This window comes from Heterocephalus glaber, unplaced genomic scaffold (genome assembly GCF_053883595.1).
Source record: "Heterocephalus glaber isolate CG9 unplaced genomic scaffold, H.glaber_assembly_v1.0 deba00001555, whole genome shotgun sequence".
Taxonomy (NCBI): Eukaryota; Metazoa; Chordata; class Mammalia; order Rodentia; family Bathyergidae; genus Heterocephalus; species Heterocephalus glaber.
This window is the reverse complement of record NW_028258346.1, coordinates 17,859,190-17,883,081: the sequence shown is the minus strand read 5'-3', so window position 1 is coordinate 17,883,081 and position 23,892 is coordinate 17,859,190. Positions and strand designations below refer to the sequence as shown.

General features: G+C 39.1%; 2 protein-coding genes across 4 annotated transcripts in view; one reads left to right on the top strand and one right to left on the bottom strand.

Moving 5' to 3' along the window:
• The window catches only part of Mtbp (MDM2 binding protein), a 70,929-nt gene extending 58,078 nt beyond the window's left edge, over positions 1-12,851 (bottom strand). For all 3 annotated transcript variants that reach the window (XM_087190734.1, XM_021262738.2, XM_004850224.3), the window contains exons 1-9: positions 12,583-12,851; positions 11,736-11,816; positions 9,945-10,018; positions 9,711-9,862; positions 8,098-8,156; positions 5,381-5,525; positions 4,186-4,303; positions 2,100-2,234; positions 167-261 (exon numbers count right to left, since the gene is read on the bottom strand). In XM_087190734.1, the coding sequence (XP_087046860.1) occupies positions 167-261; positions 2,100-2,234; positions 4,186-4,303; positions 5,381-5,525; positions 8,098-8,156; positions 9,711-9,862; positions 9,945-10,018; positions 11,736-11,816; positions 12,583-12,700 (977 nt within the window). In that variant the 5' untranslated portion in view covers positions 12,701-12,851. The remainder of the gene's footprint in view (positions 1-166; positions 262-2,099; positions 2,235-4,185; positions 4,304-5,380; positions 5,526-8,097; positions 8,157-9,710; positions 9,863-9,944; positions 10,019-11,735; positions 11,817-12,582) is intronic.
• A 36-nt stretch (positions 12,852-12,887) lies between these two features.
• The window catches only part of Mrpl13 (mitochondrial ribosomal protein L13), a 32,315-nt gene continuing 21,310 nt past the window's right edge, over positions 12,888-23,892 (top strand). The window contains exons 1-2 of the mRNA XM_004850223.4: positions 12,888-13,083; positions 16,380-16,503. Of these exons, the coding sequence (XP_004850280.1) occupies positions 13,057-13,083; positions 16,380-16,503 (151 nt within the window). The 5' untranslated portion in view covers positions 12,888-13,056. The remainder of the gene's footprint in view (positions 13,084-16,379; positions 16,504-23,892) is intronic.

The following is a 23,892-nucleotide window of genomic DNA, read 5'->3' as shown; positions in this document are numbered from 1 at the left end:
GCAACTTCAACAATGAAGGGTCTCACTTGTGCATTCGCTTTAAAACCTGAACACAACACAGTAAGGATACTTCTACACCTCACATGTGGACTTACCTGCCAATACCAGAACATAACTACCTGACATAGAAAATATAATCTAGCATGACACAGAAATGAAAGGATACAACTCGAATTCAAGGTCCGACACGTAGCAGGAAGGTAAATCTGATAATTTTATCATCTGCACAAACTGTAGAGCAGGACCATAATAATGGAAAACCTGGAAAAGAAATTAAAACTGTGTAACATTTTAAATGAAATGAAAGCAAACAACTTAGTGATTATGAGTTTAAAACTTTAAAATGGATCTTAGAATGCAACTCTTTACACATCCTGCAAGCCAGCATGTAATCCTTCCATAATGAGCAAGACTTTCTTCCACTTCACTTCTGCCTTTCAGAGTCGACAGACATGGAGATTTCTTAGTAATCAGAAAGAGTTGTAACAGGAGAAAACAAGCACAGAAAGAGGCAAGCAATAGTGAATAAGAGTTCTCAACTTTTTCTCTTTAACAAGACAGACAGGTGATCTGAGAGGCTACAGTGCTGAAGAAACAAATCAGCAAATTACTGCTGCAGGTAGCTCTAAAGGACTGGAATAGAGCAAGAAAAGATATGGCAAGATGAGCTTGGGTTGAGTGATTGACTGAGATTTAAAGGAAAAAAAGTGGAGAGAAGACTGAAGAAACTAGAGAGAAGAGTACAGCCAGCAAGTGCTAATTAACAGAGAAAGTCTCAGAAAAACAAATGTTCAGTATTTCTTTGAGTAGAGCTTTTCACTAAATTAGAATGGGCTAGCAAAGGAGACTTATTTCAATAGTTGGAGATAAAGTGCCACATATGAAGAGCAAAGGAAAGAAAACACATCCTGAAGAAACTACCGTTTTATATCTGCAGAAAGCAGATAATTCTACTGTATGATTCTTTGTGTGTGGTATACAGTATATACACACGGGCACACAATATGCACACATATATGGAGGGTAGACTAACATTTCTTGAAGAGGCTGTAACTAAGACTACCCTCAATAGTATAAAAAAACTAGATACATTATCACACTTGAATGTTTTCCTACCCAAAACGAAAAGTTAATCTTGTGATTTTAATCTTAAGAATTTAAAATTCCTGTGAAAGTCAGTCATAGTAAGTTATTTCAAGTAAGCAATGCTAAACAATATTGGGAAATGAGTTCTCATTAGAAATTATGCCTTTTTTATACCACCATTCAATCAGAAAATATTAACTATTAATTCACATCCTTGTAACATCAAGACCATTATGTCTTGCAAATTCTTGTATCAGGTCTCTTAAAGTGGATTTCTAAAGTGCTTCTGTATAAATACCTTTTCTTATGTTATTTTTCCAGTGTTAAAGAAAGCCAGCTACACCCTTTTCTAATGATTATAATTTCTTTAAAGAACTAATATATAGAAGATCCGATATGAGAGTTAACACTTCTTAAACTACAAGTTAAGCATACGTCATCTTTGGTGTCAGATGCTCTTCTCTTACACCTTATTTAATCCCCACGGTAACTTTTAAGAGAAGTGTGTTATTATTGGTCCCATTTCACAAATGTATTGGTTGCATCCAATACATAAAAGATGACAGAGTCCAGTTTCAAACCCAGGGGTTTTTAACACAAAAACTCATCCTTTTCCCACCATATATTCCCTCCAGATTGTCTTAAATAGGTCACATAGTAAAGTCCAAAACAAGGGTAGTTTCAGCCCTCTACAGATTCAGAGCTAAGATCATTGTATCCAAAGACAAAATCGGTACTGATCATGATAACCTTGATAACAGAATAACTCAGGCACTTAATTATGACCAGAAGGGCCAGGGATTTAGCTCAGTGGTTTCGCTGCCTGCTGCACAAGCTCAAGGACCCAAATTCAATCCCCAGTACAAAAAAAAAAATTATGACCAGAAGTGGAAGAATTATGCATGTGAACACACTTTAGCACACATCAGTAATCCAAGACTCAAACATTTTATAGTAACAACAATATTCACAAATGCATGATAGTAAAATTAAAAAGCTGAACATATAAATACCTTTGGCAAAATATCTTTATCCTTTGATGCTGTTCTCTTTTTGGCAAGAAAGCAAGTATTTAAAGTAGATGTACTAAAATTCTTAGGTGTGACTCCCTTTAAACAAAATTCAGGAAAACTAACTTCAGATCCAAACTGAAATGAATCCAAGAGAACACAGTTTCAGGCATCATGAATAAACTCATAAAGGTTAGTACATCTTTACTGCAATGTAAAAGTTGAGAGGAAACTCATGTGTAAACTTATTTTCAATTCCTCAGCTCACAGGGTAGCTCTTCCTCCAGGGCACACAGCCTTCTATTATAATGTATGCATCAATTTTTCATGAAACGCATCTTTGACCCTTCATTAGCTGGCTAGAGTGTGCTAAGCTCATTCTATGCCACCACAGGACCAAACAACTTCCTTTGCATACACTTGTTCAATATCTGGCTTTCTACCAGAGTGTAAATTATGCAAAGACAGAAACTATCTTATTCATCACTGGATACTTAGTATGGTGCCTCACACATATTTACCTTCAATAATGCTGTTATAGAGAAGATAAATCACACAGAGGTCATGGCAGAGGGGCCCATGATGGTAATGGCAGCAGCAACAACAGTAGCTAAACACTTACTAATTGGTTATTTTGTACTTTGAATAATTTGATTCTCATAAAAACCGATGAGCCAGAACTATTCCTGTCCCAATAAAAACTGTGACACTGCTGTGTCACTCAGAACTGGAGCAAAGAAAGAGCTGGATTTAAATGCAGGCACAGAACTCCAGAATCTATGTCCTTCATCACTATAATGCCTCTTAGCGGAGAGACATTCTCCACTGAAAAAGTGAGATCAAGTTTTAATGCATACTGTGGATTTATTTAATTTCTGTTTAAAAGGAGTAAAAGAATCACATGAAAAAGAACTGTCATTGTCTGCCTATCTGTAAGCAACCAGTTTCAGAAAATGCACACACAAGCAATTCTAGCTAATTAAACTTTCCACTCTTCCATTTGGTTTTACGGTTTTTCTAGAAAAACCTCTCGGCAGCCAGGCGTGGCCCGCCTGCCGTCCCAGCACACAGGAGGACCACAAGTTCAAGCCTAGCCTGGGCAACTCAGTGACTCAGTGATACCCTGTCTGAAAATAAAAAACATGAAATGGTCTGGGGATGCAGCTTAGTGCAAATGGCCCTCCATGCAATCCCCAGTACTGCAAAAATACAAGATAAAAACAAAAAACAAAAATAACTTCCCACAAAGTTTAATCTGCAGTTTAGCTTTCCTGAGATTAAGGTGAGCAAGATCCAGACCCACAAGACAGACCCAGCATACTGACTCCCACTGTCCTGCTGGAGGACTGGGAAGCCGTTGGGAATGACGGGGGACAAAGGCGCAGTGAGCAGTGCAAATCCACTTTGGAGGAATGCAAGCGCCCGTGCCACCCCGAACGAGCATCAGAAACTGTCCTGGTTTAACTTTGCCTATCTACAAAAATGTATAACAGACGCTCCTTTCAAAATGCACACAACTGACAAGAACCACCGAACATATTCATTCATAGTAAGAGACAGAGAAATGAAACTGTGGAGATTTAATATTAAAGGAGTCCAAATATCTTAATATTCTCATTTTGTGGTAGAGAAATCTGGGGTCTAAGTGAGGTTAAAAACTGGTCAAAGTTAGATAGCTAATCGGTAGGAAGCTAAGCAGTAAGTAAACTGCCCTAAGCTATTTTTTGCAGTAAATCTCACATGTAATAAAATAAAGGAACTAATGCCAAGTTGTGCAAAAGTATTACATTCTAGAACTGTACTACCTAAAACATAACCAGTGACTATTTAAATTAAATTTAATTAAAATCATATAAATTAAAAATTCAGTTCATCAGTTAACTAGTCACATATGAAGTGCTCAGGAGCAATATGTAGCAAATGGACCATTATATTAGCACATCTATCGCGCATTTCTATTACTGCAGAAAATTCTCGTTAGTGCTAGCGTAGAACATTTGTCTAGGGTACATTTACATGAAGATTTAAACTGTGTTGTAAAGTTGAAATGCCTGCTCTGTACACTGTGATAATTGAGAAATCCATTTACCTTTCTTTCCCATATCTGAATCTTTCCCCTCCATAATTCCTTTGAGTCAATCACACTGCCGAGCTCTTCTAAAGATACAACATTAGCAGAAAGGTATTCAGCAATCTTCTGACAGTTTCTGTTTAAAAAAAAAAAATCAGTGAAATTACATAGTTATATTTTACTTATATTTAATGGTTATAGTTTGACTACAAGTCTGAGAGGTGAAATTCACGTCACTGTCTTTGTCTGTAACTAATGCTATGGAATACCCATGAAGTCAAGTGGCTGCCTGCCGCAGCCCCGCAAACTAAGAGTAGTCATCCTCAGTACTGAGGGTGAGGACAGACTGCCCTCTAACTTTCCGTTTAGGATGCTATTGTGAAAGGAATTATTTGCCCTATTTCTCTCTCAGTGAGTCTGTCATTCGTGTAGAGGAAAGCTATTGATTTTTGTGTGTTGACCTTGTAACCGGCTACTTTACTGAATTTGGTTATTAAGTCTAGAAGACTTTTGGTGGAGTTCTTGGGGACTTTCCGTTTAAATACGGCAGATGTCCACAGACTGAACGCCCGCCCCTCGTCATACAGGATGTGTGGGGCTCTGCGACAGCACTCAGCACAGAGATCCCGACCACAAGCATCCCCATGCTGCCATGGAAGACAGGGCTTTCACTTTCCCAGCTCGCTCACGTCAGTGGTGTGCATGGGCGTCGTAAAGCTAACATTCAGTAAATATTTGGCTAATGAAAACCATCATGAAGTTAGTAAATCCAATTTAAATACTAACTTAAGAACCAAAATTGATATGTACCACTGATTCCTACTGAAATATCACAAAACACAGCAATGTGTATTTATTTCTATAGTGGTACATAACATAAAAAGCAGACGTGACATTTTAAATCCAACATAACCAGGTATCCATGGTGTTCATCATGCTGCCCACTGGACAATCTGAGCCTATTTAAAAGCACACAGTGAGGCTGACAATCCATGCTCAATAATAGTCATAAATCACAATCAATAATACTAAAACCTTAAAGTTTCTTGGGAATCTAAAATAAGAAAAATCTAGATTCTTGACATACAGATCTCTAATCACAGTATGACATAAATCTTTACTTTGTCATATTAAAATAATTTTCAAATGCTGAGTCTATTAAGAATAGGATAGTGTTTGGACAACAAAAACAATAATCAGGACCAAAGCTTACGTTTCACAGTGATTTCCTGCTATAGTAATTTTTGCTGAATGCCATTCTCTCAGATGTTTTAATGCTCCGATAGTAGGTAAACAGTCTTTCAATTTAGAAGGATCTTTGTCAGAGGGCAATAGTATTATGTCTATCATTGCCCTACCTAGAAAGAGGAAAACAAATTGTTGTAGTTTTTAAAAGGCATTAGATCTGAAGGGTCTTAAAATACTACCTAAACATTTGAATTTTAGGTTTATCTAGAACATAAAGAAGAGTGTTCACTTTAAATTCTGAAATTCTTCAAAACAATATAACTCTTCAGAAGTTCAAAGTTTTAAATGTTCATTATTTAATTTAAAGCCATGTTATCCTGAAATAGCTAGCATATGCTAGAAAACAATGAACTATATCATAATTAGCTGATTCTGCAGCAGTGGTTAATTATACACATTGGTCTGCAGATAATCAATGCTATTGTTATACTCAACAGAGGAAAAAAACCTTTGCAATTTCATTATATTTCTCTACACTTAATTTTGTCATCCAAAAAGGAATGAATTAGTATAAAATTACAGTGCTCAAATAAATTATTTCTCTTTAACGGACAGTAAAAAACTCAGAAAAACCAATTATACTGACAACATCATTGGATTCTGAGAAATAAGACTGACTTGGCAACAGCTTAAATTTCTTAAATTATAAATTCACCAAAGGGCCAGAATAATCAAAATGAAAGAGAGCCCAAAGAAAAATTTGATAAAGTCCTTTAATTTACCCAAACAGCAACTGTATAATATTTCAATGCATATTTTCAACCTGATACATTTCATTAAAAAAAAAATGCAGGGCCATTGGTGTAGCTCAGGGGGGGAGTACAGGTTTGGCATGCACAGGGCCTACGTCCGATCACCAGCACCAGAAAAAAGGAAAAAAGGATTTACATCAGGGGTTGGCGAACCTATGATGTGTTATTTTTCTCTTAAGACAAAAGATGTTAATGTATGAGTTGGTTTTTTTCTAAACTAAGACCTCAGTATTCAGGTGTAATTGCAGTGTTGGCACCTTGAGATAAATAAATGGGTTTTGGGTTGCAGTTTGGGCACTTGTCTCTAAAAGGTTCGCCATCGCTGATCTATGTTTACCTTTTAATACATCCGGTTATTTCTCTGTGGGACTTTTATACTAAAACATGATCTTCTTGAGTACCAGGACTGGACAAGACTGTCAGCTGCCAGAGTGTCTGTGGTGGGAACCCGTGCTTCACTGGTCACTCACATCCTGCTCCTAGTACTACCCGTGACACGCATCAGGCATGACTAACACCTGGTCAGTCGGTGACCGTCCCTCGCGAGGACGTTCAGAAAAGGAAGCCCTTCAGGAGGGTCTGTGAGGGCTAATCACACCAAACTTTAGGGGACACCAACTTGGTTAACACAAAAGAAGGTTAGCTTAGGACAAAAACAGTTTTTAAGAATACTATGATACAGTATTTCACAAAATATGCCTTGCATTTTAGAAAAAAAAAATGGTTCTACAAAAAAAGTGCTGAGCAAAGAGGTTCTTTACTGTCCAACATTCCACTTGATAACATGTCCATCAGCTTTGCCAGGAAAGAATGTGATCCGAATGATCTAGTTTACAAAAGCTGCTTTTCCAAGAGTGGTTTATAGGATTAGGGTTCTATATATAGAAAATATTCTGAGGGAAAGGAAAAATTATGAGAAATGGAAAAAATGGAAACAAAGTCTTTGTAAATAGTGAAGGGTGGAGGGGGTGAAGGGAGGGCTTGGAATGGGGAAAAAATGAGAACCAAGATGCATTATGTAAAGGTACAAGCAAGCTAAATGATAATGATTTACAAGATAAATGTAAATGTATTGCATACATAAAATGTACCAATAAAAGAATTTTAAAATAAAAAATAAAAATAAAAATAAAGAAAATATTCTGAAAAACAATGTTAGTGGTAAGATTGCTTTTCAGTAATAATTAAATACGGAAACATGAATATTTAATTCTCTAAATTCTAAATTTTGCTTAGAAAATAAGAAACTAATTTTGTTTAGAAAATAATAAAAAGCATTGTAATTTCTCAGTAACCTACTTAATAAAATAGTACAATACATTTTGTATAAACTTCAATTAAGAAATCATTCTTTATGAGGTAAGACTCTTAAATGAAATAAATAGGACACACATGTGTAAATACCAAATAGTTTCTCTAGTGTGAAAAACTGAAAGTGTAAATAAGGACTAAAAGGTATAATAGATAATGTGAAATAGGAAGAAAAGGGGCAAAGGGGAAGGGGAAGTGGGAGAGGTAGGGGAAAGGAAAGAAGGGAATGGAATTAATATGAAAAAATGGAAACAAACTCTTTGTAAATAGGGAGGGATGGAGGGGTTGAAGGGAGGGCAGGGAAGGGGGAAAAATAAGAACCAAGAGAGATTATGTACAGGTGCAAATTTCCAATGATGAATGTCATTATACTGTGTATCTAAAATGTACCAATAAAATAAAAAAATGTTTAAAAAGAAATCATTTTTATTAGTGTACATATGTGAAGTGTATATATTACATATGATTGTAATAATTACAATCATCTTGGGGAATTGGTCCATATTTTTCATCTGCATTTAAAGATTAGAAGAATATTACCTTAAAGACTAAATTCATCCCTCATCATAAAAAAGAATATGAAAAAGATACAAGTTATCAAAAACAGTCAAAATGTTACCAGGAGCAGGAAGCTTGTCTGATAACTGATGCAAATTTTCTGCAGATTCTTCATATAGCCTAAAACACAAAGAAGAAAAACCTACCTTATCTAACTGATAGTCATAGCTTGTAACGGTGGTCCGTGTGTTAGTGTGACACACACACTACTGTATTCACCCCTTGACTACTGTGGCACCACTGCTAAAGCCACTAAAGCAAATGACTAGTATGGGTGGAGGCTAGGATTCAAACACTGCCTACAGCTATGTACCCCAAAGCAAATGTAATTAATAAGAACAACAAAGGGAAGCAAAGTCCCTAAGTTATATTTGGTATATTAAATATAAATGATAACTAGACCAAACATTTTTCTGAACCTTCAAAGTAAGCTTTTGCTAATAAAGAAAACATACTGCCTTTCTTTAAATTACATTTAACAGTCATGATTGGAGAGTACGATGTCTTCTTCCATTAAAACCTGATGATGATGAAATTTTCTTAAGAGCTGGTCACACAGATAATTAAATCCTTTACTATAAACCGATATTGTCAATAAAAAAGGCATCCTGTGTAAACTATAGTTTTCAGGCTCCCTCTTGTGGAGATAATTATTAAGTCACTTACCAGAAGTTTTTTTTTTTTGGTACCGGGGATCAAACTCAGGTCCTTGTGCTTGCGCAGCAGGCAGCAAAACCACTGAGCTAAATCCCCGGCCCCTAGAAGTTTTATACTTGTCATCTTTTAATGTGGTGGGAAAACAAGGATCTGCAGGAACTTTAAAGTGAAATGCAGAGCATGTTAGAAAACATCTAAAAGAACCTCAAGACTTCATGGGTGACAGGAGAGAGGCCCAGAAGCCACACGGCTGGCACGAGGTCACTCTACCTACTGCTGCTTTCCCGGCCCTACCATGCCCTCCTGTGAACGGTACAAATGACAGCATCTGGAAACCGGTAACAGGGACGTTTAAAGCCCATGCACTTTATAGATACACTGGAGGAGTGTAAAATACAAAAACAGCAGTTTTCTGTCATGGGTTATGAAGACAAAGATAAAAAAGAGAGATATTAACTATGAGTCGGAGATGGGATGTTTTACGAAGAAAAAAAAGCACGAGTTGTCACCTGGATTATCACTGCGCCACAGTTCAAAACAGTGAACTCAACCCTATGGCCTCAAGTTCTGTGTGGATCCTAAGAAGTATATGTAATGCTGGAGATTGACATACATTAAAAAAATCTGATTTTCAGCCTCAAACAGAAAAAGGAAAATAACACTTCGGTTTGAATGCTATTAACTTAATAACATTTCTACTTGCACTTTAAAATACACTATCTGTCAAAATTACCTTCAAGTAAGTGACGTATTAATTAAAATACCATCTTATAATTCTCTCAATGTAAACTGAAGAAAGAAAACATTTTCAGGTATCAGTTCGTTCATTTTAAAGAACTCTATTCAAATGAAAGACCCAAATTGCCTAATTTCTTCCAAAATGAAGAGTTAAAAACTTTTCAGTTAATAAAATTTCCTTGGTATAGTTGCTAAAATATGTGAACTTCACTTTCCTGGCTTAACTGAACTCTTTAAAGTTAAATATCTGAAAATGGTGTAAAAGGAACACGTGCATACTCGGCCAAGGACAGGGACTCCCTGCTGTTGCTGTCCTCTTCTTCCAAGCACTCAAGGGCACTCAAACATTCTTCAATATTTGCTTGAAGAACATCTTCAATCTTATCTTTTTCTGCATCAAAATGTATCTCTTGCCAATCAGAGCTACAGAACTAATAAAGGGAAAGACTGCATTAGAACAGTGGATGCGTGGAATTCGTTATTGAAGCAAAGGCACAGGCTAATAGCAGTTACCTGGTAAAAGCCACATATGGCCTGCACTGCAAAAAACCACTTCTTGGAATCAGGAATGCCACCCACTGAACAGGCTTGGAAACAAAATCACACTTATTACAACACATAAACTGATGGCACAATACACATACTTGAAAGTTACGTCATTTGTAAACATATTCTATGGTTCTCCAAGATCAATCAATCTAAAGTAACTGCTAAAAATGCAAACAGAACAATCTGTTTCAAGAGCAAATTTACAAAACACTGTGCATTAGTTCATTGTAGCACAAAATCCATATTATTTGAATCATCATTTAAAACACATTCCAATCTACTATAAAGATGTTGGAAAATACACCTACTCTATCAAGAGCCATGAAAGCTATCAGGGGAAAACAACTCTGTCCCTGAAGACCATGCTGGCTTGGTTCAGCCTTGCTAGAGATGCTCTTCCTGGAAAATGCAAGGCAGACATGACATTAAAGGCCCCCAAGGGTACCTATCAGAGGAACCATGAAGAATTCAGAGCTGGTTACAGAAACCAGACTCAAAGGAGAAAGGGGTAGTGAAATGTGGTTTAACTCATGGAGGCTGCGTAAGATGCTAAGTGCCTATCACCACCAGGTTCCAATAGTCCCAGACGAAGACTTTACCTCCTGTTTCCTTAGGAAAATCGGAAGCCATTAGTAATCACGCCTTTCAGGAAACATACAACTCCAACTGCACACCATTAAGTCTCTCCTCACTCCTCCCCTTAACACGTAAGAGGCACTGACCTCCAATTGCAGTTATCCCTCAATCGTCTCTGAGACCCTGGCCCGCTTATTTCAATCTGTTCCTCTCATTAGCGTTTAGATGCAATTATTTCTCAAATTAGTATTCTTTTTCAAATGAAGTCCTTTTAAATTTACTTCGCTTTTTCAGTAACTACTATAACTTTATCTTAATGGAGAAATTTTCCATCTCTACTTGACTGTCTGCATTAGCCGGTCAACTTTCCCACTCTCCTCCAAATACATTTCAGTATGGTTTTTTGTTTTTGCTTTGTTTGATCTCCAAAATGCCATTGAAATTACACTCACCATAGTCACCAATAACTGACTTTACTAAGTCTAATCATTTTTAGTTTTGTTGTCACTTGACCTCTCAGCAGAAGAGTAAAACAAAAGAATCAAAGATGACCCATTTGACTGCTTTTTCCTTAAAATATGTGATTTATGTGGCTACTTCTCTGGCTGCTCCTTCTTGGTCTTTTAAAAACTGGTTTCAGTTCATTTAAATACTGAGATTCTGTTTTAGATTTTCTGTTCTTCCCAGTATTGATAAGCAATCTCTTCTTTCTCATGGCTTCAACTGACATCTATAGCTCAATGACTACCATCCATCTCTAGCCAGACCCTGTATTCTGAAGTAAAGACAGAAGAAGAAATGGTAAAGAAGTCACTTGGGAGCATTAATAATGTAGTTTTTTTAATCAGGGCAAAATCTATCTTATAAGGCCACATTACCTCATACTGTGTGTGTGTGTATATATATATATCTAAAGATGGATAAGAACGTTTCCTAAAGGGAGTAAAATTCAAGTTGGGAAAGTAGAATCATTTTCCTAACAACTTTATGACATTTATGATTCATCAAGAAGAGAAAGTAATGTCTTTTCCAGTTTTGTAGACTCTTAAGTTACCTCTGTATTCCAGTTTCTTTTGCAAAATCAACAGTATTTCTTGTGCTTCTAAATAATCATCTTAATTAAACTAATTCCCAATACAAATTCTGTGACAGAGAAATGAGGGGTTATGCTATACTTACCAGGGAAAGTACTATCGTCTGGGTTGATTGAAGTACTAATGCTTCTTTTTAGGAGGCGATAAACATTTGCTGCTGTGAAGTCTGAAAAGTAAATACAGTCTAACTCAGTGGGCCCCAACGTTACATAATCTAGGCCTATTCCAATTTCACCATCAGACTCTCGAGACCGGTATGGCATAGAGAAAATAACTACATATACGCTGATCAAGAGCTATTCAAAGGTTGATATAGTAAACTGAAAGCAAGCAGGGAATATAGGAAAAGCTCTTGGTTCGTGCATGCCAGTTAGCACAAATCAAAAATTCCCTCAACTGAACAGAGAAACTGTCATGACAACTTTTACACAATCACATGTATTTCCTCCTCAAAAGATCTGCTTGATTAAAACAAGTAAAATGCAATACAGTCTCAGCAGGAGCACTGAAAAGCAACACAATCTGTTAAAATTCTATAAATTGATCAATTGCTTTTTAAACTTAGATTACACGTGAGATGTCACCTCCCATTAGAATATGAGCTCCAGGTCAGCAAGAGCCTTATCTATCTTGCTCCTTTCTGTACCACCTGCAGGTGGAACAGGAGGCATAAACATTTACGAATGCATACTCTTCCTGAACACAAAACTGCACGACTAAGGCGTGGGGAATTCAATCAGTTACATTTTTACTGTGCCCTGAATTTTGGGGTGTGGATCCTGCATCCACAGGTTTGTGCCGACTTTCTCGTGAAGCTGGTGTATTTTCAGCTCTCGTTAGATCTATCCCGGACAGTCACAGCTTCTGGGGACATTTCCACATAAGTGACCCTGCCGCCACCCGTTCCCGCCTTTTCTAAACCCCGCGCTCACCAGGCTGTTTCTCAGTACCGTCAACAGACGACACCTCTGGCCCGGGGTCTACCTCCTCACTGGCCGTCGATGGAAACTTTCTTTCACCCCAGGTCACCAGCAGCAAGTACCGATCCATCTCCGAGCTCAAAACTACTTTTAGACTCGAAACGGCCGCGCTACCGACGCACTTCCGGTTTCCTTCCGCTTAGTTCTGCTGGAAATTGTGTCCACCATCTGTCTTATGTGGGTTTCCAGGAACTTTAGGGAATTATTCTCAGACATGACTCTCTCAGTAATGCCATTATTTCCTCCTTTCAGGATAAAACCGTTGCCATAGGAAGACTGGAAGGAACCCAGGAAAGGAGAAGAAGCAGGCGACAGCTGCACGGACTAGGAACTACGGTTCTTGGCTCTGTGTGTTTCCCGCCTAGCTAGTCTCGTTGAAGGCTCGACTTGGCTTCCGGGACATGAAGGGCCTGCCGACGGGGAAGTATGTCGAGCTTCTCCAGGGCTTCCCAGGTGAGCCCGGCCTCCTGTGGCTTGACGCTGGTCCTCGGACGGGCAGAAAGACAGCAGTGGTCCGGCGGAGTTAGTAACGAAGCTGCATCAGGAGGGAGAAGCCGGAACCCGCAGCCGAGAGGGCCCTTGGGGAGGCACAGACAGGAGGCTCGTGGGTCTGGCCGCCTTTGTGTTTTGTCCCCGGCCCCTCTCTTTTCCCTCAGCGCTTTTCAGGTCTTTTTTTCCAGTAAGAAGTAGGAGAGAAAGTCAGAGGTAGTTAGGAGCGTCGCGTCGGGAGCGCCGGAGAGCCGGGTCGGAGGGGCAGACAGCAGAAGGCTCAGGGCTGCTGTCAGGGTTGGGGCTCGGGCGGCAGAAGAGCGCTGCTGGGGCTCGGGTGTCGCGAGCGAAGGGGCTGAGTCTTGAGTAGGTCGCGAGGTGACAGCCCGGGGCTGCTTCAAGGGTGCTTCCTTCCTTGTAGTGTTTGTTACCCATCTGTGACGAGGCAGATACAGAAAGTGAAAATAAACATTTTAAAGTGTTTATAGCAGTTTGACATTGTGACAGCATTTGTACTTTTTTTTTAATCAAAGTTCTTTTTCTATAAAAATATCGAAGTGGCCAGGGATTTAGCTCAGTGGTTCCGGCGCTTGCCTTGCAAGCGCAAGGTCCCGAGTTCGATTCCTGGTACCAAAAAAAAAAAAAAAGGAATAAAAATATCGAAGTATTAGTCTGCAATGGATGGGAGGAAACTGATTTCCTGCTTCTGTATAGGCTAGTTTGAAGTTTATGGTAATTAAATTGGAAATAAAACCTAAACTCAGGGCTGTGGTGCATGCCTGTAATCCCAGCGTTCTGGGAAGCTGAGGCCGGAGGATCGTAAATTCGAACCAGCCCAAGAGGCTGCCTCAAAATAAATTTTACAGTGGACTAAGGATGTAGCTCATTGAGAAGGTTCTGAGTTCACTCCCACTTCTGCAAAAACAGACTACAAGTCTAGTTTTATAGCGTTGTCTAACTTTTCATATCTGAAATTTTCTTAGACTTTAAAGACACTGATGAATTGTGCGGAAACAGTGGTCTCTCTCTGAGGCAACCTAGATGTCTGAGACAGGTCTTTAAAACTTAAAATCGCTCACCGTCTGCCATACTTTCCCAGCTACATTGTTCTTTTTAACTCTGAAATTGAATTCCTGAATGGTCTTCAGTTTCCAGTTCGACATTGAACTTTCTGTGTAATGTGCCTACTGAAAATACTGAGAATAATGAGAAGAGATTTCCTTTTTCTAGAAATAGAAATAAAAGCAAACACTTTTAGTGATAATCTTTTTTTCTTTTTCTTTTTTCATTGAGAAAAGTGTTAGTGCATATTTGTTGCAGAGAATAACAGGTTACATTTTGGCGTATTTGTACACGTATGTAACATACTTCAGTCATTTCCACCCTCTCATTGTTGCCCCCCATTCTCTTCCTCCTATCTTGTGGTCTAGTATGGATCATGTTTTCCTTTTATTAGTGCCTATTAACTTTATAAAATATCGAGTTTCAATGTGTATATTTTGATCATATGCATCCCCCTTATACACCCTCATCTTCCCCCTTATTCCCTTCCTGTTGTCTAATAATAGTCTCCCTTCTACTTTCATGTCTTCTTTTTTAGATTCCATATATTAGGGACAACATGCAATATTTGTCTTTCTGAGTCTGGCTTATTTTGCTCAAAGTGATCTCCAGTTCCGTGCATTTTCCTGTAGATGACAAAACTTTGCTCTTCTTTACAGCTGCATGATGCTATATTGTGTCTGTACACCCCAGTCTTTCTCCACTCATCTGTTGATGGACACTCAGGCTGGTTCCATATCTTGGCTGTCGGGAATCGTGCCACAGTAAACATAGGTGTGCAGGCATCTCTGTAGTCTGCCGACTTCAGTTCCTTAAGTATGTTCCAAGGAGGAGAATAGCTGGATCAAATGGTAGCTCTGATTTTAGATTTTCGGGGAACCTCCATTCTGCTTTCCATACAGGGTCCCCCAGTTTACATTCCCACCATCAGCGTAGAAGGGCTCTTCCCCTACCTCACCCCTACATCCTTGCCAGCATTTATTGTTATTTTGTATTTTTGATGATTGTCATTCTGACTGGGTGAGATGGAATCTCAGTGTAGTTTTGATTTGCATTTCTGTAATGACTAAAGATGTTGAACCTTTTTGTATATATTAGGTGGCCAGTTGTACTTTTTAGAAGTGTCTGTTCAGTTCATTTGCCCATTTATTGATTGGGCTATATGACTTTTTGATGTTTTTTGAGTAGTTTTATACTAGATATTAATCTTCTGTCAGAATAGTAGCTGACAAATTTTCTTCCATTCTGTAGGTTTTCTCCTTCTGTTGTTTTCCTTACTATGAGAAACTTTTTAATTCCTCTTTATTGATTCTTGCTATTATTTCTTAGACTATCGGAGTCCTATTCAGGAAGTCTTTGCCTGTGCCTATGGTTTCAAGTGTTTCCTCTATGTTTTCTTTTAACAGTTCAGTTTCAGATCTTATACTGTGGTCCATTTTTAATTGATTTTGGTAGCGGGTAAGAGATAAGGATCTACTTTCAGTGTTCTGGCATGGATACCTGTTTTCCCAGCACCATTTGTTGAAGTGGTTGTCTTCTCCAGTATGTATTTCTGGTTCCTTTGTCCAGAATCAGATGGCTGGAGTTGTATGGATTTGTCTGTGTGGCCTCTATTCTGTTTTTGGTCTGTATGTCTGTTTTTGTGCCAGTCCCATGGTGTTTTTGCTACTGTGGCTTGTAGTACAGTTTCAAATCAGGTATTGTGAGGCCTCCAGCCTGTGGTTTAACTGAGAGTTGTTTGGGGATATTCTGGGTTTTTGTGTTTCCACATAAATTTCATGAGTGTTTTTTCTCATTCTGTGAAGAATGTTGGTATTTTGATGGTGAGTGTGTTCAATCTGTAGGTTGCTTTTGGTAGCATGGCCATTTTAATAAGATTAATTCTGCCAATCCACGAACGTGGGGTTATTCGTAGAACAATCTTTTCTGTGTTCTAGTGTCTTCTTCAGTGTCCTGAACTTTTCACTGTGGAGCTCTTTTATTTTTTTTTCTAAGCTACTGTGGATAGAATTTTTTTGTTTCTTTCTCAGCTAATTCATTATCAGTGTATAGCAAAGTCATTGACTTAATGGTGGTTTTATATATTACATAGTTATTTTGAAAGTAATTGTTGATGTTACCTATAAATACATCAATAGCAATAATTTAATTCCTTCCACTTTAATTAGTGTTGTCTTCCTGTTTTCTTTTTGCTCAAGCAATGGGCCACCTTTGCCCGAATGTGGTATCTCTTAGACGGGAGGATGCAGCCCCCTGGCAAGCTGGCAGCTGTGGCATCAGTAAAGCTTCAAGGGCTGCACAAACCTGTGTACCATCAAATCAGTGAGTACCCTGTGCTCACGCCGCAGTGAGTGTTGCGTAGGCCCTGCCCTTACCACGCCGTGTCGCGTGGGTGTTCTCGGCCCAAGTATAACCCTGCTGGGGCTGCCTGGGCTGTGTGTGAGGGCCTCTCCTGAAGACTCCCATTCCAGTCCTTCTGAGCACATAGGAGGGCTCTAAAACTGCACTTGGCTTGTTCATGGGAAAACCACCCAGACCAGTTTCCTGGGACTGCCCATTTTATGCCACTGCCAAACAAAACTAGCAGGGCCCCTCTTCACTGTCCTGAGTACCCCAGTTTGCACTGTGAGTTCCTCATGCACGTCTTTTTGCGTGATGCCTTGTCTTTGAGTAGAGTAGAAAGTTTTTAAAAATAAGGGAAATCACTCGTACTCCTGCCTTCTTTTTTAAAATTTCTTTTCCCAGAGAGTTATGTAGAATTATCTGGGTATGAAAGCTTACGTTTCACTGTTTCAAATTAATAGATTTGCTTTTCTATATCCTTTTTCTAAAACAATATAAAATGCAAAAAGGTTGTTTTTAATCTAGAAGAGTTCTGCTGGTAGGTAATTCAATTTGACTTTATCTGCCAAGACTCTTCACTACCAGATCCACATGTCGGTTTTTAGTCCATCAGCAGCGTTTGCTGCAACTGATCACGTTTTTGTTTAACTTTTTATTGTAAGATATATCAAACATACAAAGGTGTATGCATATATGTGTATGTGCATATTTTAAAGAAAAGTCATAGTAACGATTATGAACACTCACTGAATACTCATATGGTCAGCACTCTTCGCTTTTTTTTTTTTTGCCATTACAAATAATGTAACATTGTTGTACCTTTTTCTTGATGCATGGAGGAATTTTTTTTCTGAGGTATATACACACATGCCAGCTCACTGTGGTTTTATGTGTATTTTCCTGACTACAAATATGTAATGAGTATTTTTTCATTAGTTTCTCAGTGTTTATAATCTTCTCTGAAATGTTTTTGTGTGTGTTTTGTTCATTTTTCCGTTGGGTTATTTCTCTTTCCCTTTTTTTGTTATGAAAGTTTTTAAACTTTCAAAAAAAGCTCAAAGAATAATATGGTGAACTTCCTCTTCCTGTCCAGCTAGTTGACAGGGTTGGTAACATTCTACCATGTTTTCCCACTCAGCCTTTGAAAATGTTACAGATTTGATTGTCATGCTCTTAGCCCAAATTCAAAACATATATCTCCAAAGAATTGAGGTATTTTCCTGTGTAACCAAAATACCATTGCCACACCTCAAAAAATAAACAGTAATTACATAGGTGCTTAGCCAGTGCCTTTTAAAATTCCCTAATTGTACCAAGAGGTTCTCCTGATTCATTTATTTGAACTCAGACCCACCCAAGGTTTATTTATTGCCTTTAGTTGTAATGTTCCTTTAGTCTCTTTTAGTTGAGAATAATCATTTTATTTTTTTTTTCCCCGTCATGAACCTTTGGAGGAATCCAGGCTGAGTTTTATGGAGAACTTTCTCCTGGAAGTGCCATCTTCAGCTGTTTCCTCGATGCCACGCCCCGCTTCCCCTCTGATAACTCTTGTCCCCAGAACCCTCTGCTGTCCTCAGCTTCTGAAACTCCCAGTTACTTCTCTGTCACTGAGAAGTGGAGCCCTGGGTGCAGACTCGGGTGACTGATATCCATCCTGTAGCCCTAGAGCTCATCTGCATGTGATGCTCGCCCAGTGTGCTTCTCCGGTTTTGACTCTGAATTACAGATGTGCGTGGCCAGTTTCCTACCCAGATGTGCAAAGCCTCTTAGGCCTCTAGTAGATGCGTAGTAGACATCTCCAGTGAGGAAGCCTGTTTGGAGACAGCTTGCTCCTTTGCTCCCCACCTAAACAGCTCCTTCCCAGATCTCCCCTCTCAGTTCTTTTAGTTCTTCTGGTCTGAAACATTTGCCTCATCAGTGACTCCTCCTCCTCCTCTATAAATATAATTATTTGAGAAATTAGAAAAACTCTGACATCTGGCATATCTGGTTATCACTCCCTTCTCCACTGAAATTTTAGGCTCTATACTGTTGTCCTTTCCAGTTGCAAGTCAGAATTAAAGCCCAAGTTTCGCCAGTGCTCTTCAAGGAGTTATATATGTGGCCCTGTTACTCCTATGACATTGTTCCCACCTCTCTGTCCCTTGAGCAGTCCTCTCGGGCCTGCTGCTCTCTCTTTTTTTGTTTGTTTTTTATTGGTTGGTTAGTTGGTTGGTTTTTTGAGACAGAGTTTCACTGTGTAGTCAAGGCTGGCCTTGAGCTGTCTATGTAGCCCAGGGTGGCCTTGAGCTCGCAGCGATCCTCCTGCCTCAGCCTCTGGAGAGCTGGGAAGGCAGGTGTGCGCCATCATGCCCAGCTCCCGCTGCCCCTTCATGGAGTTGCTGGCCAGCCACATTTTTGCCTCAGGGCCTGTTCACTCTGCCTAGATGTTCCTTCCCGAATATCTGCCTGGCTTACTCCTTCACAGTGGTCAGATTTCTTCTCAGGCATTTGTGCTGGGAACCAGGCCATTTCTCGTCCCTCTTGTCTGCTCACCCTTCCTAAACGTTTACTTTGCTGCTTTTCTTTAATAGCATTTATGAATCATCTAATATGTATATTCTATCTTTGTTACTAGACTAAGTTCAGAAAGACAAAGACTTTACCTATCTTGTTGACAGCTATATCTCCAGTGCTTGATATATCATTGGGATGCAAGAAATGCTTGTTGCATGAATGTTTGCATCTATAAATATCAGTTCTGAAAAATAAACAAAATACTTTTGGCTAGAACTTTGCCTAGAACTTTTAAACTGAGCTATGTTTTGGATGAGTGGCGCTATGGCAAAGTATTTACGATAATTTGATTTGGATAAGAGCAGGGATTTATGATCTTCCCTATTTGTTACAGTTGCTCTATCTTTTTTCTCCACTTGACATGAACATTTCAGTAAAGTATCAGGAAGCCCCCACACTCTGAAAATGATCTTTTTGTCATGTTAATCTTTGTTTTTCTAGTGCCTGGTCCAGTGTGTGGCCCATGATAGATACTTGTCAGCAGTAGTGTGCAACGTGACACTTTCAAACAGAGGCTTTATGGATGTGTTCGGTTCTCACTGTTCCCTGGAGTTATGTTCTAAAGACAGTGTCTACAGACACTAGATTAGACAATACTGAGCCCTTGCTTCTAGGGAAACACAGGGTTCCTCTGTTTCTAACGTTTTTATCAACCTATGAGTACATCACCTTGGTCACTGGGTTTCTGTTTAAACACATCTCAAATGTATGCGTTGTTGGTTCTTTAACCTTGAACTCTTGACAGAGGCGCTGTAGCTCATAGCTTAGTGACACTCATCTAATACGGTATTATCTTCGTAAGGCACACCACAGCCTCCTGCCTCCTAGCAGCATGGCCCAGCCCTCCAGTACCAGACCCAGGGGATGTCTTAAATAGTGAAGTCACTATCAAGAATACACGGATGAGGGCCAGGGATTTAGCTCAGTGGTTCTGGTGCCTGTCTTGCAAGCACAAGGTCCCAAGTTTGATCTCCGGTACCAAAAAAAAAAAAAAAGAATACACAGATGCAAGAATGTGACCCTAACTAGGCCACCTGAGGGCACCTGTTTCCACTCTGGTGAAACAGGGAGCTGAGGCGGCCTTGTTCAACCTCAGGTGGAGACACCAAGCAGCTCAACTTTCTACTGCTCCAAGTGTGTTGTGAGCAATCACAAAAGCATTTCGAGTATTGATGTTTGGGTTGCACAGAAATGTTAACAACTAGGTACATCTGCAAATATGGAGTCCATGAATAAGAAGATTAACTACTTTCAAAGTAAAATAGTGATCAGCATGTATGTACTTTCACTAATGATAAATACTTTAAAAATATTTTTGGCCCAGCAGAAAAATCCCATAGTCATGGAGTTCCCAACTCACTGAATAGTGCAATTCCTTAAAACTTCAGATATTTTTTGAGTGCCTCGCTGAGATGAGGAAACTGAAATCAGAAGAATGAAGTGACCTCACTGTCATTCACTGGTACTATAGTAGAACCGAGACTCTGGGTTCCTCATGAGGGAAACCCTCTTCCACTTGGGGGACAATTCGAACTCCAAATTCACAACCACTTCCACCCTTCTCTCCCTTTTTGTTTGTTACCCCTAATAATGGTACCAGGAAGTAGTGATGAAGGTCTCTGAGGCTGCCTTTGTAGAAACACAAATGATACAAAATTTGAGGGAGAGTGGAATTAGTAGTAATCACCTGTTTCCCTCTAAGTATAGCAGCGATCTGTCCACGAGGGATTCTGCTTCCACACACGGAGGTCACTGTTGCGATATTCCTTGGATACTGATGGATATGCACTCTGTCAGAACACCAGAAGAGTTATTGTGACCACTTGCCAGGTCATCCTCTTCCAGTAATGGAGAACAGCTTTTCTATGAAACCGGAAATTTACCTTTTAAAGACTGAATTGCATTTTTTTCTGACTGTATTGGATATGTAGCTCACATCAGCAAAACATCTCACAACCACACAAGTCAAAATTCAGGCAATTTTCAATTTGCAAACACATTATCCAGGTACAAATATAAGAATTGGTTTCCAACATATATTAGCCTCATAAGCATTATTAAGCATTATTGTGGGCTCATAATCACTATACATATGTGCAGTTCCCAGGAAAAGATTACAAATGATGGCTGTGTTTCTAGGAATAACTATAAAAGTTTACTAATAATATCGAAACGTGACACAGACGCTGTTTGAACTATTTATTTGTCAAATGGACCTCTGAATGTTGTCAAAAACTGGCTTTCCATTTATAATGTGTTTTTGTTGTGTTCTGTTGTTTTTGCAGTGCTGTGCATCACATGTTGTGCATGCTAGGCAGGCACTTACCACTGCACTGTGCCCCGGCCCCTATAAACTTTTTTTAAAATCAGAAATATGAACCAAGATGGAAATAATGTAAAACTAGTAAAGAATTCCCTCATCCTCCTAATGAGAACTGTCCGTCTGAATTTGAGACTGGAAAGCTTTTGAATGTGCTTTATTTTTTACTGATAGTAGAAACTTCACATGGTGATTTGTAGAGTATGACTTTAATATTCAAGAGGACTCTGCCTTTCATTGCCAACAGGCTAATTCTCTAAGAGGCAAAATGTGCATTTAAAGAAGCAAAGGAACATGTTGCTGTAGATTATCTTCACGTTCCTCTGGTCTGCATGGAATGAAAAAGTGACGCACAGTTCTTACAGGTTAATGTCAAGGATGCTAACGGGTCACACAGCTCAGCAAAGATCAGATTTATGGCCTCATCTCCAGTATTCTGCCTTGTGAGTTTAGATGCTCCACGTGAACCTGCCTAACATAATTCTCTCTCTCACTGTTAAGTGCCAATCTGTTTCAACTCTTAATTATATCATTTTCATTTTGCAATCTAAATGATGTGTTTATACTTCATCTCACTCCTAGAATATCATCCTACAGAGGATGGAAGGGAACTTTTGCTTTAGGTTATACCTAGAATACTTACCTCTTTGGGAAGTGAGTATTTGGAAACTGGCAGTAACAGCATACCTTATTACTATCCTAGCATCTTTACCCTGGATTCTATGGTAACCACGTGACCACCTGTCACAGTGGCCATGCACCAGTTCAGGGTACCGAAAGTCATTTTGAAATAGGTATTCGAAGACAAGCATAAAGGCCTAGGCTAAACTTTGTTGTTTATTGCTAACTTAAAATAGCTGTTTTCAAACATTTCTCAAGCCAAATCTTAATACTTAAAGCAGTACTGCACTGGTTGAAGGAGAGAAAAGGTGTCGGCTCCTCCCCTAAGTTTCCTCCTAAGGCCTCCAGTATTCTAGCAGGTGTGGTCGAAAAGCCACTGTGCTAAAGCAGAGGGCTCATTAAGGGCTCGACTCCAGGAGGGGACGAAGAGAAGCTGCAGACTGGAAGGAAGTACAGACTCCGCCAAAACAGTGTGTGTGGCAGGAAAAGAAAAGCTTGTATATTATGTTTTATATATTATATTTTAACACTAAATTTATTGAGACATGAGATTAAAACAAGTTACCTTTGGGCTCTATAATTACATGAGGTGCTCAAAGTGGTGTCATTTGCTTCCAGATGTTTATTATGGTGACCTGCTCAATTGTGGATACGTATTTTTGGTGGACTCTTTGTAATCAACACAGCCAACAAATGACTTATGTCAAGAATGTATAAAGAGCTTTTGAAACTCAACAGTTAAAATCTAATTCAAAAATGGGCAAAATGTGTGAACAGAAGGCAAAGGCACATGAAAGGATACTCACTATAAGCCATTAGGGAGGTGCAAATTAAAACTGCAACAAGATATCACCACACATCTATCAGAATAACTAAAATAAAAATAGTGATCACGAATGCTGGGGAGAGGGCTAAGACACTGGAGTACTCATTTGTTGCTGGTTCAAATGTAAACTGGACAGATGCCCTGGGAGTCAGTGTGACAGTTTATTACAAAACTAGACCAAGCTTACCATACAACATAGCAATTGCACTCTTAATTTATGCCAGAAAAATGAGAAATTCCACTCATGCGATGATACTGTATCAATTAATAATGCCTCTCCTAAAACTATCCCCCCACTTTTATCAGCTCTTGGCAGATTGCATACTGTTTACCTGATTCTTTATGGTGTAAGGCCTTCCACCAGAACAGTGATGGCGAACCTTTTAGAGCTTTCAGTGATAACAAACAGCTGGCTTTGGGCATGTGTGCCATAGGTTCACCACTACTAGAATGCACTAGAATGTAAGCTTAATTTAAAAAAGGGAGTTTAGTAACATTTATTGCTGCATTTGTAGCAGCAAGAATCATACTTGACAGTAAGTATGTGATAAGTAATAAGTGGATTAATTAGCCATCAGTGGAAGGGGATTACCAAGCAGATTTTAGAAGAACTTGATACTCCCACCAAACTAAGCAGGTGTTTTTGTGTCTGCCTTTGCACAGTCCCTGACTGTTGCAGGAAGTTGAAAGTGAACAGCAGGAATTCTTAACACTTCCTCATTAGTAACCCCATTATAGAAGAGCCACACAGTGAAGAGTCTTTAGCAGGGAGCTCATAATCTAGTCGGAGGGAATAACGTACAAACATTGAGACAAAGTAGACTGAACCCACTATCGAAAGAGAAATTCAGGCATCTTTGAAGAATCCAGGGGAATTATTTTCATATCAGGAAGGGCTTGATGGAAGAACTGATACTTACGTTGGAAACTGAAGCATCAATAAAATGTAACAGGCAGGCATAGATCAGGAAGGCATTCTTCCAAGGAGGAACAGACATAACTGGAGGAATGGGTGTGTGGTATGTGTGTGTTGAATAGAGCTCAT